Genomic DNA, 15,289 nt, shown 5'->3' with positions numbered 1-15,289 from the left:
GCAAAGAATCAGTGACCCCTCTCAACGCAGGGTCTGATTCATGCAGATTGACCCAATAGCTGCCACAGCCCCTCAGAGCTCCTTTACCATTTTGGTAGGCAAATCTAAACCTGGTGCCGAACATCTCCTGTTCAGTTTGGTTTGAACAATGCTAGTACATCTACCATCTTCATTCCCTTACCTCCATGCATATTCTTTGACGCTTCTTTATTTTCTAATTTAAAAACCATACAGAAAATGAGTTTATCTTTTTGCACCTTTGGTCTGGACTTCCTGGCTGTGCCCAGCTATTTTGAGGGCGCTCTTCACAAAATGGGGATTGATTTATTAAGCCTTGGTGATAAATTCAGGTAAATCTCTTTAAAGTGTTTGTTCCAGTTAATTTCTTCAATTACTTGTACCTAGAACGTCTGTTGGATTTAAACAGAATTTTTTTGGTAAATACGACTTTTACAGGTGAGACTTTCCACTAAAAATGTACTGCTACCTTGTGACTCTCAGGTGTCAAGATACTTAAACGAACACTTCTAGATCTAAACCAGCAAAGGGCATCAAGCATGATCCCAGAAACATACTTGAAAAAAAGAAACACCCACATGCTCATTTTTTTTTTTCCTAAAGGTTGTTTTATTGTAAAACCATAAATACAACACTGACATGAAAATCCTCAAGCAACGGATGCTTTCTTACAGTTACAGTTTGTCTTCTGCCTTGGCATCAACTCTGAAAAGAATGTTGCAGAAACATGTCTCTAAGATACCTCCTCCAAATAACTGAACTCTGGCCTGGAGCTCTTAGCTAGTTTGGAACTTAAGTGGAATTATTCCTTTTCTAACATGGAATATTTCCATTCAGACAGCAACAGACTTGTAAAAACAGCAACATTTAAACACTTCGATTTTTTATAATCCTTTTCATTTGACGTCAGTCTAAGTTTCAAACAGCACTGAATTTATTGAGCTGTAAAAACAAAAACAAAAAGGAAAAATCCTAAAAAGAAAAACTCAGAAGAACTTGAGTTGGCCTCAAGCATTCATATATATCAATGAAAATCAGCAACTCAACCCCGTGCAATATTGCTCTCTATTGAGTCATTCGATCCACACCAACAATACATGAGACTCCAAACAGGTTTTGTTTGTTTATTAACACAGCAAGTGTGACATTAGATAACCTTTTAAATACAGTACATGGTACAGTGCAGGGCCAGCTGCCCGCACATTTCCCCATTATGAAGACAAAGCCAGCGGTGGCGGTTTATAAAAATATTGTGTTGCTACAAAAGTATAAATTAATGCTACCGGTATTAAGAAATATTAAACACATAAAACTTATAAGGATTAAGAAAAATATTCATTAATACCTGTAGAAAACTCTGGCCTAAAAAAGATATTTTTTGTATAATTTTTTGTATATTTTTTGTATTTTTTTTAAGATGACATGAGATTCTTGCACTTGCAGGTAGAGAGACACACGCAGGTGCATCTATGGTATTGCCTAGAACATCTGCATCTACAGAAAGAAAGGTAAATGCACACAAGTTACTGAGGAAAGGGACTGGGGAAGAAAAGGAGAACATTAATCATTTTCCTGATGAAACAACAAGAGAATTCAACTCCCAACAGGAGGTTTTGAGAAATTAACATACAAAATGAGGAACGGCTTCTTTTCAGACTGGCTGCAAACGAGGATTTCCTGATGGTTTTGTCAGTATGACACACTTTCTAGCTACAGCGCAGACCAGAATCCTCACAGTCTGGGTGACGTGCATTCCTCCTGCATTTGTGACCTTGGCTATTCACCTATCATGAATATTCGGTTTGTCCGTTATCAGTTTTCCTTTTAAATATTTTTAAAAAAATTAAATAAAAGTCCCAACATATTTAAACGGACTCTAGAAAATACACAGCAGCCCTAGGACTGTTGCTCCTTCCAGAGTACATCTCCTTTCTAAAGCGGAAAGGTTCTTATCCATGGATAACTTCATCAACAAGGAAAAAAAAAATAAACACCCTAACCACACACATTTCAGAGACCACCACAAGAATCCCCAGAAGACTGGAAACAAGCACTCAAGGCTCATGAGGCTGGAAGTCTCTTTAAGGAACTTTGGTTGTGAAAAGCAAGGGTCTGACATGCCTCTACCCATCATTTCCATTGTAAAATCGTCCCATTGTTAAGGCTACGCTGCTCATCTGGGTACCAAGACATACGCTGACTCTGCTGTCAGTGACACTAAAACAATGGAAAGAAAAAAAAATGCTTTCAGTCAGTGGTTGATGTTGTGCACAAACTAGACAATTAAGTGACTCATTTCAGAAGGTACTCTAAAAATTTCAAACTCAGCTGCCTACAGATCATTAACCCTACAGAGGCTATTGGATACACGGTCATCTAATGTAAGCAAAACTCGTCAGTCAAGGTATAAAAACAAAGGACTCTAATTGGTGTAGTAAAAACCCAACTAACCAGCAAAACAAAAAATTAAACAGAAACCCCGAAAACATTCAATATATAAAATTAAATTTCAGGGCACTCTCATTGGTTTACCATAGCTGGCCTAGCATAAACAAACTATTCCCACAGTTCCAAGGGGCAAAATAGGACCTGTGCCTGGTTTTCTCTCTGCATTTTTTTGTTTTGATCAATAAGACATTTTTGCTGGGTGCTTAAGATTTCCCTTGATGTACAGACATATCCCACATACTGTATAAGAGGGTACTTTTGCTATAGGACACATTGTTTAAGCACCTCTTAAATGTAGTAGCCAAAGTTCTGTTGAAAATTTTGCCTACTGACTCTCGTTAGGTTTCATGCTTCTGTGAACCCTTACGTAGCTCCACTGATGCACCAAGGACTCAAACCACCGTGTAATACAGGCAATGCGTAACAGAAGTGGCTAAAGATTCAGTATAGCATCCTCTTGGTCTCTCTTGGCTTATTACTTTTAAGAGTTAAGAAGTACCCATTTGTTGCTCCCAGAACAGTTGCCACCTCTTCCTGCTGGCCAGTTCACACACCACCCATCCCGAAGCCTCTAACATAAATTATAACTGCAGTAAAGAAAGCCTATTTGACTATCTTACACATCAGCAAGGGCTGGGACGGTAATGTACCTAACAACGCACTCAATTGCTCCCTTCAGTCTGGTTTTAAATGACGTCTTGAATGACTGTTCCTCAACTGAAGAGGCCTCTCTTCAGTAGGAAGAGCTTCCTGATATCCAGCTTAATTCTCTGTCATTTCCTTTCGTTGCTTGAGTCCTAATTGTTCCATACAGACCACTTTAACTATTCCTCCACCTTGTGGGTGTTTGCTCCTCTCAAATATGACAGGACTTTTCTTCCTGCCTTGGCCATCAAACTAGATAGATCTAATTCCTTCCTCGGTACATGTTCACCCATCTAGCACTGAATATTTTTTGGGCTACTTTGATTTCCTTCTAATTTGTTGATAACTTAGTGGCATCCCAAGGAGTGTTATAGTGTGTTGTCATAGCATCATACAAAAGTAGGGTTAAAAGGTACCTCAGGAGGTCATCTAGTCCAACCCCTTGCTCAGCGTGGCATCATCCCCATCTAAGCCATTCTACACAGGTGTTCAGCTAGCATCTTCCAAAGAAGACTGTATGAACAACCTTCTCACATAACTACCAGGCACAGTGCCTGTAAACATCCCTAAACTGTAACTTGCCACATGCATGGAAGGGGGACGAGGCCACTGTCAATATCCTGCGGCTGCAAGGATGTGAACTGGTTTGTTAAAATACACGTGAGAGATCCAACGAAGAGGACCATGCTCTGTGCTCCTCAGTGCAAAGAAAGGCAAAACCTCCACAGTCCATGCCAATCTGACGGTAGGCGTGCCTCTTCCAAGAAAAGTATTTGAAAACATTTCTTTGAACAGAAAATCCTCCAATCTACTATTATGGGTTAGAGCCCCCAACTGGGAGTCATCTTATGGAACTCCAAGGACATGGAGACATAACATCAAATGCTACTTATTTGAATCTGATACAGAATTATCCTAGAAAACATCAGAGGTAAACTGCACTGGTGTAAATCACATTAGTCTTCGTGTTGTGTGCCCATAGTTTACCCTGGGAAAGCCATTTCCTTAAGGAAAACATGCTATTACCTGCTTCCTTTCCACCTAGGAGTAGGCTGTAGTAGTAATCACAGCCTATTACATGCAGGTCCTCAAGGACTGTTGCTCAACTGTCTGCTTGGGTCCTGGTGTATTTTACATTGCTGTACAAAGTTAATGTAAATTACATTGATGTAAATGTGTCATGTATCCAGGCCCGAAAACTCCTCAGTGATACTCAGAAACAGCAATTTAAGCCTTGGGTAAATTTTGAGAAGTATCTAAGCTCTATTTTCAAAAGGCACTTAGGGCCCTAACACACTGAGTTGCTTCTGAAATTTTTGTCCCTTTTCTATTAAAAATATATCATAACATCATTAACTAAATTGAGCTAGTTAAACTGGTGCAAACACTAATGTAGAGGCTTAACTTGGTTTAACTCGTATTTAAATCAAAATAAGTCAATAATTTAGATACAAGCAAACCATTGCAAACAAGGATTAAACTGGTTTCAATAGAGCTACAAAGGCAGCAATTTCACTAGACTGATTTTGATTCTATTTAAACTAATGCAAGTTTTCTACTGCAATTCAGGCTTCGATAGCATCCTTCACTCTGGCCTGAGAGATAACAGTTGCATCACAGTCACTGTTACTAACTCTCTAGGAGATAACAGCAGTGAGTGGAGCACTGTCAGATGACAACTGTGTTCTATGGCTGGAGAAATGGAGAGTAGAAACAGATAATGGTGTGCTCCAGCTGCTGTGTTTTATGGAAACACAAGTCATCTAAACATTTTTTTGTTTATAAAACTGTGCCTTTATATTGTATTTTCTTAGTTCTCTTGGTCTTTGCTAATAAGGATATTTGGACATGACACAAGGAGCTTTGTTCCGTTACAGTTCATCTTGTGTTGGTGCTTGCTTCTCAGAAAATGTTGTGACATCATAATCATTTCCGAAACAAATTGTGAAGGCACAAACAGGCACCTATGATGTCACTTGCAGAAAAAGCAGCAGGGACATTAATTCCTACAGAACAGCGATTCTGTTTTCATGCACAAATGCATTTCTAAATAATAAAGAAGGGAACAAATGAAGAAGAGGGCAGGTTCCCAAGGCAAACACTGCAGATACAAACTGTTCATCACACAAGCTAGATGAATGAGCTCCTTAAGAACCTTCCTTCCAGTTCAAATGGGATGTAACCTGCATTGCTGTTCACACCATTATCCGGAGGCCACATCTCCTTCTTTCCCTACACCTGCCTACTAAGGCCCCAGACAGCACCTGTTGCTGTGACAGTGTAATTCTATGTACAGCACTTCATCTTCCCCAAACTAAGTAAACAGCAGCAAGCAAACAGAAAATGCAGCAAATCAACAAAATTTCCTGAAATCAAGACCTCTGTAAATTATCTGCAGTCTGGGGAATATGCCACTGCCTGCATAACCAAGTGGTGGGAGAAAGAAAAGCATCACTGTATCATTTTTGCACATAAAGCAAATCTGTGCACCACTGACCTAATTCTTTCCTTAAAACTGACAAGACATGGGTAGGCTCAGTAGTGAGGCATCTTATCAGCCACTAATATCATCCTATGAGTTGTGCAGAGCACTGAGTACTTGCAAACAGAACACCTGGTAACCTTAATATGTTTTTATTTATTGTTATTACTATTAATAAAAGCTGCAGATTCTGCCATTCCCTAGGTAGGGAGAGGAATAGGTAGTTGCAAGTTATCTCACCAGTTTGCTGTTTTAACCTAGATGCCAGGTTGAGTTTATAAATATTTGGAGGGGTCCCTCCTAATAGACGTCACTGCATGCATGCTTTGGTTTATAGTTCATCATTAGTGTGACTAACCAAAGATGCCTTGATAATTGCATTTAGACAAAGGGGTGAGACGTTGATTCTGGCCCTTTCCTTTGCACCACAAAAGCTCTCAAACCATTTTTACTATTACTCCACGGATTAAGTAAATGCCAAAACTATTGCCGTTCTGTCTCATTCACTATTTCAGTGCTTTAAGTCTATACTAAGTCTCCTTTGTTTAGCTCCCCACACACAGTGCCTTTTATATGCATGTAAAAGCTGTGTTATCCGGCATCCATGGGGAATGGGGAGTGCTGGTTAATCAAATATGCCGATTATCTGAGAAGTGTCTTTGCCTGTTCAGACCACTGCCCCTCCTGCCGCGTCCGGTGTGCCAGATCCTTCACTCCCTGGCATCAGTGTGCTGGGGGACAGTGAGGGGGGGCCCCGTGCAGGCTGCTTTGCCTCGGGCCATGGTCCAAAGTTGGCAAAGTGGGACTCAACGAAACTGGAAGTGCCACTATCGGACTTCTGGTTTCACTTTTGCCATGTTGATCGGCATGCCAGTTAATAGAGCATTTCAGATAACACAGTCCCAGATAACACAGCTTTTACTGGATAGGAAATGCTCCACTCTGTGTTTAAGCTGAGATGACAAATCTCTCCAGCCCCCCTCCCCCCACCCCAATTGCCAACCCTGTCCATTACTAAATGCAGTCCTGATTAATGCTGGGATTTGCCAAAGAATGTAAGGGAGCTGGATAGTCACATCCCTCATTGAACTAAACTTGAATTTCACTGGCAGTTGGGTGTCCAGCTCTCTTCAGCTCCTCTGATAATCCCAGGCTAAAAGGAGCCTGATTTAAATTGTAAAATAGTGACATTACTAGAAAGTGAACTAAAAGCCTGTTCCAAGGTTTGAGTACCAAGGTGCCCAGCACAGTCTGCAAACATGAAGGCAGGTGCAACTTTGGGTTCTCTCTTAGGCAAAGACTTCCCCATTCTCTCGCTCTGGCTACAAAGGATTTCCAATTCTTTCTCATCAGAATTTCCCTTGCTGTCCCTTTTCATCTTTCTTGGTAGTCTGAAATTTTTACATTTTTCTCTTGCATTGCATGTGCAAATAGATTTGTTACTGAAGGGCTGCTTAAAATGGCTGGGCAAGTAGAGTTCCTCTGGGAGAAAAAAAACAGCAAAAACTTTTTGTTGAAGAGGAAGAAAAAGAATGAAGAAATCTCCACCTGCATAGTCCAATGCAGGAGAAAGCACATTTCCAGATGTCTCTTGCCTTTGAGGGATCTCATTTAAATATTATTCCTGCAGGAGACTGCAATAATCCCTACCAACTCACAGCTGCCTTTAGGAAACCACTGGTTTTCACCCCAACATCAGCGGTGGCAACCAACACAATTTTCAACTCGCCTGTTCTGCACAAGGTGTAATGCTTCCCCAGCCTGAAGGGACAGCCTAAGAAGACGCCAGTAAACAAAGGGCTGTCCTTCAGGGTGCCTGATAATAGGAAGGGTCATTAGTTTGTGAACTCTCCCATCTCTGATCAGTATGCCCAGGGGGAGCATTCAGTACCTTTCATAATCAAAGTACCTTACAATGTGCAGTGATACCAAGAACGCAGAGACTGCAAGCAAGCATAGCAACCCATATGTATTCACACAGGGTATAAGCATATGCGATTACTGAGAAGGACTTAGTGGTAAAGGTCCTGGGGCTTATTTTTCAACTCCGTAACATGTTTTGAGACCTTGAATTTTTGCTGCACTGAGACTGGTAGAAAGGATCTTGCTTTAATACCTATTCAAAAGATGGCCTCTCTAAGGGGGGCAACAGCCTTTGTCCCTAAGTACTGCACTGTCAGTGTACACTGAACAGCTGCTCAGGGACGTCAACCCAAAACCTTCTTGTCCAGAACAGATAGCATTGCTAACTAATTTGCTGCAGTCTTTATTTGGGGTATGTGAATCCCTAAGGCTGGTTAACTGTCACCAGGGATTGCAGTTATGAACTTCTTGCAGTGAAAAATGCTACTTTAAGGAAGGAATTCATTTAGTTTTGCACTTTTGGACTCTTAAAACCCTGCAGAGAACTAAATTTGGCACCAAAAATCTGGATTAATCCAAGATGCACCTGATCTGTCATCCCAAATAGGTTAGGTGCAACAATGCGCTTGAACCATGCGAGCAGGCACTAGACCATTTTGATGCTGGCCTTGACTGACAGTGGAATGGCTCATGGTCCTTGTCCTTGGGCTTCTATGATAGTATAGGTGGGGAGGGGCTGCAAGTCTGAAGAGCTAGTGAATGTGAAGTTTTAAGGTTACAGGGCCTTCCTAGCCAGAATGATTCAGCAATGTAACACATAGTGTAATGCACTATAGGTATTAAAAAGACATTCATGCTACCAGAGGAAACCATTCCCCAAAACAAAAGGAAAGGAAAAGGTGTAGTTTGTATTCGAGTGGGAGCACTTACATTCAGAACGATCTTTGAACCCACAATGCTTCTCTTCCTTCAAACGCTAGAGTTATAAAACTGATGATCTTTGTTCCCCTGAAAAATCATACACCTTGGTTTGTCCTCGATCACGTGAAAGATTATTTTGAATCTGCACACAGGGAAGGCTTACAGGAATTTTAGATAGCAGAACTTCTCCAACGGTAGCTGGTGGACCACTGGTGGATCACTCGGTGGTGGTCTGTGGAGAGCTGTCTGGTCAAAAGATGCTGGCTTCTCCTTTTTCTCTCACCATTTAACTGTATTAAAAGTAGCTAAACAGTACATTACTTCCCTAAAGTTACTCTTCCATATAAGCAATCGTTGCAGTTCCCACAGGGATGCTATTTAGTGGTGAATGGGCCACTCTGTAAATGAATTTGAGAACCCCTGTTATGCAGGACATACAGGTGAGATAAGCTAGTTTACAGTGGGACTTCAGAAAAAAGAAGTTAATGTGTAAAAAAAAAATCTATAAAACATAACAATCACAGACATTCTTTGCCATACTTTCTCTCAGTTCTAACTCAAATGTAAAATCACTAGCTAAGAAGTTTAACTCAAAAACGGGAGTGGCGACTGAAAAGTAACTCTTTGGGGGGGAAGGGACTACTTGTATGAAAAGATTAAAATAATGTATTTCCTTAAAGTTTCCCATCCTGACTTCTAACACAACTTGGTGTTTGTAAAACACAGCTGCCCTGATAACATGCAACGTATGTTAAGAAGGCTGCAAACGAATGCCCTCAAGGTGTACAGTTATTCATAGGAGCAAAGTCCAGTGCAGAACTGGTCTGTTCAACGTAGTTTGATTATCCATGGCAAGATGGCCCAGGGGACAAGAGGAAGGGTGGGGTAGAGGAGAAATAAAAGAAACTTCAAGTCACTTTAGATCTCAGCTGCCTGAAGACTTTAGAACGTCAGCCTCCCATTGGTCTGCCCGCTTGAAAACATTAGAAAGTCTGTCAAGTCCACACGCTATCTATGGAAAGGAGCACGTTCCTGGCAGAGGGCTGTCTCTCACACGTGCTCAGCTCTCCTCTCAAACTTAGTTTTTATATATATTTATATTTTTATATATATATTTATATATATATAAAAAAGCACTTGGTTTCCAGGGGCATTCATAATGAGGTCCACAGTGTTTAGAACTTAAATTTTTTCTCTTTGTTTGGAACAGTGTTTTAAAGTTTTGTTTTGTTTTTTAATTAAAAGATAGTTTTAAAGCATGTTGGACTTCAAAAACATGAGTTTGTTCATGTCTTCTGGACTGAGCAGTCGCCTCCTTTTGATTAAGAGGGCCTGCTCGCACATATTTACACATTCGCTTCTGGCACCAACAGCAGGCACTGCTAAGAGCCAAAAGGCCAACTTGGCTAGTTTTGTATGCTTTTGGGTAACACATGACCAGTACTGAAACAGATCAGGAGTGGCCTGGAAGAGGGGTTCTTGCAAATAATCATAGACTTCATTTTTCCCAAACCGGTCTTCTTCCTGAGCTGGTGGGGCCTCGCCTGCTGCCCGTGGTTTCTTGGTGGAAGGTTCAAATTCTGTTTCTTCTGCCCAGGACTCTTTCACTTCATTGATCAATTCACAGACTTTGCCAATGATCTCTTCATGCTGGTACGGTGGGACAGGCCGCAGCTTCTGCTGAGGGTCCAAAATCATGGCTACTTTGTGTGCAGAATGAACTTTGAAGTTCTCTTTCAGTGCCTCCAGGAAGAGATGGCAGAGCTTGCTGACTACACCAGCATCATTGGCTTTGGAAGTGAATAGCTTCTCCAGTTTAACATACGTGGGCAGGACTAGCTGCAAAGTGGGCCGGTTCTCATTGCTTAGCTCAATCACTGCTTGTTTCACTGGTGCTAAAATGGCTGCCAAGTTGCTGAGCAGATGCTTGTTCAGGTTTTGGATGAGGTTCATTTTCTTGGCCCTGCTGTAGAACTCGCAGATCTGCTCGTAGCGCTCATGGACAAGCAGGAGGGAGTCAGTCACTGAGTTCCAGCAGGGTGGGAGAGAAGTCTCCTCCAGAGAGCCAAAGGTCTCCTTTGAGAGGCCTGTGGACCCTGCCAAATCTTCACAGACATTCAGGAGCTCGATGACTTCATGCATATTGCGAGCTTGTAGTGTTCGCTTATTCAGCACACTTTGCACTACTGAGTTCAAGGCACAGGCTGAGCAACGCAAGCACATGCCTGCCTTGGAGAAAGCAGATGAGTTGACCTTGCAGTCTGTGACATACACTGTCCTGATTTCTGACATCACAAACTCTGAGAGAACGTTCTGCACCCAGTGGTGGATAAAATCACCATTTTCTCGGATGTCCACACCCTTAATTCCCAGGACATAACTCTTGATGTGGTTGCCTTCTGCCTGGTAAGCTGTCAAAATGTAGCAGGAATCTGGGCCAACACTTTGAGAGTGGCACGTGACCCCTATGCCCAGGCAGGCATTGCTGCCCAGGGCACAGGTCACTTTCACTTTCACTTGGTTGTACATCCGAGGCAAGTGCTTCAGAGCCAAAGTATTGAAGTTACCTAAGATTTCAGTGACAGAAAAGGCACCATAGCGAGCGCCACTATCCACCAGGGTCTGTGCCAGCTTGATGAATTCCTTCCCGCTCACCACACTCAGAGCTCCCAGATCGGTGCACATCACCCGCAGCAACCTCTCAGCAATGTTCTGCCGCTCCTTCTCTGGAATCGCACTGTTTCCTACCGAACCACTTGCAGATGCTGCAGGGAAATACAAAAAAGGCAAGGGATTTGTCAGAACTGTTCCTTCTATACCAGGGATAGGAAAAGGGGCAAGATACTATGTCACAGAGTAATACTTGCCCAGACTGCAGCAGATAGAAGTCTATTCTTGAATCTAGCGTTTCCTATGGGCAGCTCCTATCCTAAATTGTTTCTAATTTCAGGTTCTCCTGATGTTATAGTGATGGCCTTGTTCTTTTCCTTAAACCAGAGAGGGGCTTGTGTGCAAGTTTTCCTGGCCTTGGGAAGAGAAACTGCACAAGCGGATTAAGCAGAATCTAGCCAAGGTGAGGGCCACAGGCTCTTTGTTCCTTACAACGGATCTCTTGTTGGCACCGAAAATTCTAATCAAGCAGCTATTTTTTTTCAGTGCATAAATGTTGGCAATTAGGATTCTGATTCACCTGGCATATATCATTATGGTAAACTGGCCTTTCCATTCCAATATTGATTTCAATTTGAGTTTAGGATTCAGGTCTTGTGTTAGCATCAAATGCTTTTATAAGAGCTACATCTATACAAGTTTGTATGGACATCTGGCTTCTTTGTTCAATTTAGCTTTACTATAATTTAAGGATCTCCTTCAATTCTCCCAGCTCAAGTTGTTCCCATTTTGAGGGGCTGCTGATGGCTATATGGTTAATGCCATTTTTGGCCCAATGGAGCACTAGGTTTCAAATGAACGGTGTTTCTTCAGGGCAGCTCAGCTAAAGCACCTTACTAATGTTTCTGGATTATGCGCAGGAGGCTGTGACCAAAGTACAAGGTTATGTGGCTTGTTAGTGGCTGATCCAGAGTCAGGCTGACTCCTGTCATTGCCAGTAAATACCAGGTTATGCTTTATGGCATGATGTTGCATCTTGTGGCACAGAAATCTAACCTCAGATCAGAAGTTGCAACTCCTATGGAAGTCTAATCTAGCTAATTGGTTTAGGACAGGTGTTCTCTCAATAATTTTTTTTGGGGGGGATGTGGGACTATCACCACATACTCATCTTCTCCTCTGGGGTTCCCACATGTCCTCAGAACATATTCCAATGGTGTGCCAGTGGGAAGAGAGACAACAGTTTGTAGAATCCTATGTGGACAACTGAGGAAAAACATGTAATTAAAAGCACCAGAGACTAGTGAGGAGTATGATCTTTGGCCTGCTAGAACTACAGTTTTGCCTCAGATACAGAGCCACTGGTTCAGCACCTACAGGTAAAATATACTGCTCAAAGAGAAAACACTGCTACATACTATTATTGGCATTGTTTCTTTGGAGCTGTGGTTTCCACTTTTCTTCCACAACAGTCGGAGGTGATCTGGGTTGATTAGAGGCAATGTTGTTCTCATTGTCAGCTGTGGGGCACAAGACATGAATACATTAGTCAGAGGTGGGGGACACACATTTCACTAGGAAGGAAACATATGGTGGCCATGTGCTGGGATGGTCTATGTCAGTTCTTGTACTCTCAGTCTCCTCAGGACAGTAAGATAGGAATAAGCTTAAAGCACAGAATGGGAAAATGGTCTCCAATACTTTTTACTTTTAATTTCCTTTGTTAGCGTAACCCTATTCTACTATATTTTTCTGTAGGTTTTTAATAGTTAACTAACAATAGAAAATGATGTTTTTAACCTTGCAGTGCCTCTGTTCTCAAGGTTTGCATGTATGCAGACACACACAGCATATTGCCCCAATCTCCTTAATGCAGCTGAAATAACAGCAACTTGTTTTTGCTTTAGTGCCACTGATGCCATCAGCACAGCCTCAGGAGCACATCTGTTAGCTAGCTGTGACTGTAGAGCCAAGACAAGACATCTAGAGTGTTTTCAGTGGGGCCTAAAACAGTTGTCACTTTAATTTCTGGAATAAGCAAGAGATTTTTGTGAGGGTAAGTGCAAAAAAAAAAAAAAAAAAAAAAAACTGAAAAGGAGAGACTTTTAAGCAAATTTGATCTCTGGTTCTTTTCTTGATTTATTTTTTTATCCCCTTAAGATCCTACCTCGTAGCAACCTTCCTATCTTTCCAACTTCTGAGTGGTTGGAGCCACACCCTGCTGGTGTCCCTGGGACTCTCCAAGCACCCTGGTCTCCCCAAGTCCTCAGCACTGCCAAACTCCCCCGGGGTGGTGGTAGGAAGGGGAAGCTGGAGGAGGAAGAAGGCCAGAAACTCTGGCAGCAGCAGCAGGAGAGCAATGTAGGTAGTGGCACCCAGACTAGGAGCCAGAGGGGGCCACAGGTCAATCCCTTGGGGCTGCATGCAGCTCATGAGCAGCCAACTGGGCAGCCCTGCCCTGGGGTTTTGGAGATACGGAGAGACATACATATAAAGCACTCAAATATTGTTGAAGCAATTAAAATTTGTAGAGCTTCAGTAGTATAAGGGCAGACAGAACAGCCTCCCAGCTAAAGTATCCCTGAGAAACACTTCAGAGTCTGATATAGCGTGGACTAATTCACAGGACTAGAACACGGTGCGTCCTCTGTCTGCTCAGTTTTTATGCACTTAAAAGTTGATTAAAGCACTATAAACATTACATCTGCCTATGCCCTATGCTATCCTCAGCCTCCTGGTACCTGAAGATTTTGTAAGATTAAAAATATGTTTTTCTCCACCACAGAAAACCAGGTAAGAATTTCCTTTGGACCTGTTCATTGTTGCCCCTAGGCTGAATAAACTGCTTATTGTAGTGCTCAGTGATAGTACTTCCTGTGAGGCTGAAATCTGATCAACTCTTCTTGGTTTGTAACCATCGTTCAACTCTCCCTTCACCTCTTACATGTCACATAGACTGAATAGGCCCTCTCTGCCTGCTCCCCCTCACCCCATCCTGCACCAGGGTAAATTCAGTTGCCACAAACTACCCTACTTTTATCCTGCCTGGGCATTACATTGGCAATGTCCTAGGCCAACAACTCACTGGATCTCACTCAAGAGAGATTCAGGAAATGGTTGAAAATGGAAGAGAACACCGCTTCCATAACTAAACTGTGATTCTATAGCAGATGAACAAATAATAGGGCAGGGATTTGGTTGTGGGCCTGTCAGGGGGTCTCTCTGCCTGTCCAAGGGAGCCAAGACCTTACACAGTGTACCTAGAAGGGGATGTCCAGTATTTGGAGAGCCTGATGCTGAGCTCCAAGACCACAGAGTCCAGTCAGAAAGAAGGCAACTACACAAGCTTTTGTGGGAATGAAGAGAAGAAAGGAGAAACAGGAGACCTTCTGCAAAATGCTGGAAATCAGAAATGACTGGCTGGATTTTCCCCAATTCTGTCTATTGTAACTGCTCCGTTGCCAGCAGCACAGATAGTATGAATTCTGTATATCTGCTGGTAGCTAATGAGACAGGCCTTGTGTCTGTTCCAATTTTGTTCAGGTAAGACCCATTCATGTGACAGCCTTCTGGTCCTGGCAAGGGGAAAACTGTATTTCCCTTTTTAAATCTATTTCATAATATTAGGAGATTTATTTTGTGCAATTATCCACTGGCATTTGATATGGTGTTAATAGGATTTGTGCAGTTCATTCTCATCCTCTTTTATCAGTCAGGTTGAGTCTAGATAGATCACTCTTCTTTAATTTCTCGTCATGCCTCCAATCCTTTAATCCAGGTTCAGCCTTGTTGTCCTCTTTATTTTAGCAGTAGATTGCAAAAAAGGCATTATATGGTAGCACTAGACCTGAACAAAGTACTCTAAAGGGAGTCAAAGCTGTATATTGCACAGTATAATTACAGAATAAATTCCTTTGCCTTGTATTCTGCCATGCTATTTCTGCCTCTCAGTCTCCAATTTACATTCTAATTGCTTCTTCCCATTGTGTAGCTATTTTACAGAGCTATAATCTTTCCTAATTACCTTTTAGCCTCCAGACTCAGCCCTCTGCATGATTCAAGTGCCAACAAAGCCCTGTTCTTACTCTTTGAGACTAGCAGCATATTCCCGGTGTTCAGTCACTTGTGTAAAAGGGTCTAATAGACTCATCATTTTCAGTTGGAAGATTAGATATTTACCATAAACACTCTGAAAAGACTTCAGAAATGACAAGTTAAACTGGGTTTCTCCATGCCCTATCAGGAAAGGCATTTGACACTATCCACAGTCCTATCAGATTGCTGCATGTGTGGGATGCAGGT

General features: G+C 42.1%; 1 protein-coding gene across 21 annotated transcripts in view; it reads right to left on the bottom strand.

The window, feature by feature from the left end:
- Window positions 1–1,128: 1,128 nt before the first annotated feature.
- ZNF618 (zinc finger protein 618) overlaps window positions 1,129–15,289 on the bottom strand; it is a 278,012-nt gene continuing 263,851 nt past the window's right edge. For 20 of the 21 annotated variants that reach the window (XM_090021214.1, XM_090021212.1, XM_090021215.1 and 17 more), the window contains 2 exons: window positions 12,406–12,507; window positions 1,129–11,142 (listed from right to left, as the gene is read on the bottom strand). In XM_090021214.1, coding sequence (XP_089877340.1) covers window positions 9,629–11,142; window positions 12,406–12,507 — 1,616 coding nt within the window. In that variant the 3' untranslated portion in view covers window positions 1,129–9,628. The remainder of the gene's footprint in view (window positions 11,143–12,405; window positions 12,508–15,289) is intronic. The other variant, XR_016438423.1, reaches the window with a different exon arrangement.

The sequence above is a fragment of the Crocodylus siamensis genome, chromosome 11, assembly GCF_052110815.1.
Source record: "Crocodylus siamensis isolate JL-2025a chromosome 11, ASM5211081v1, whole genome shotgun sequence".
In the NCBI taxonomy this organism is placed as follows: domain Eukaryota; kingdom Metazoa; phylum Chordata; order Crocodylia; family Crocodylidae; genus Crocodylus; species Crocodylus siamensis.
The sequence above is the reverse complement of the archived record's forward strand: the minus strand, read 5'-3'. Positions and strand labels throughout refer to the sequence as shown.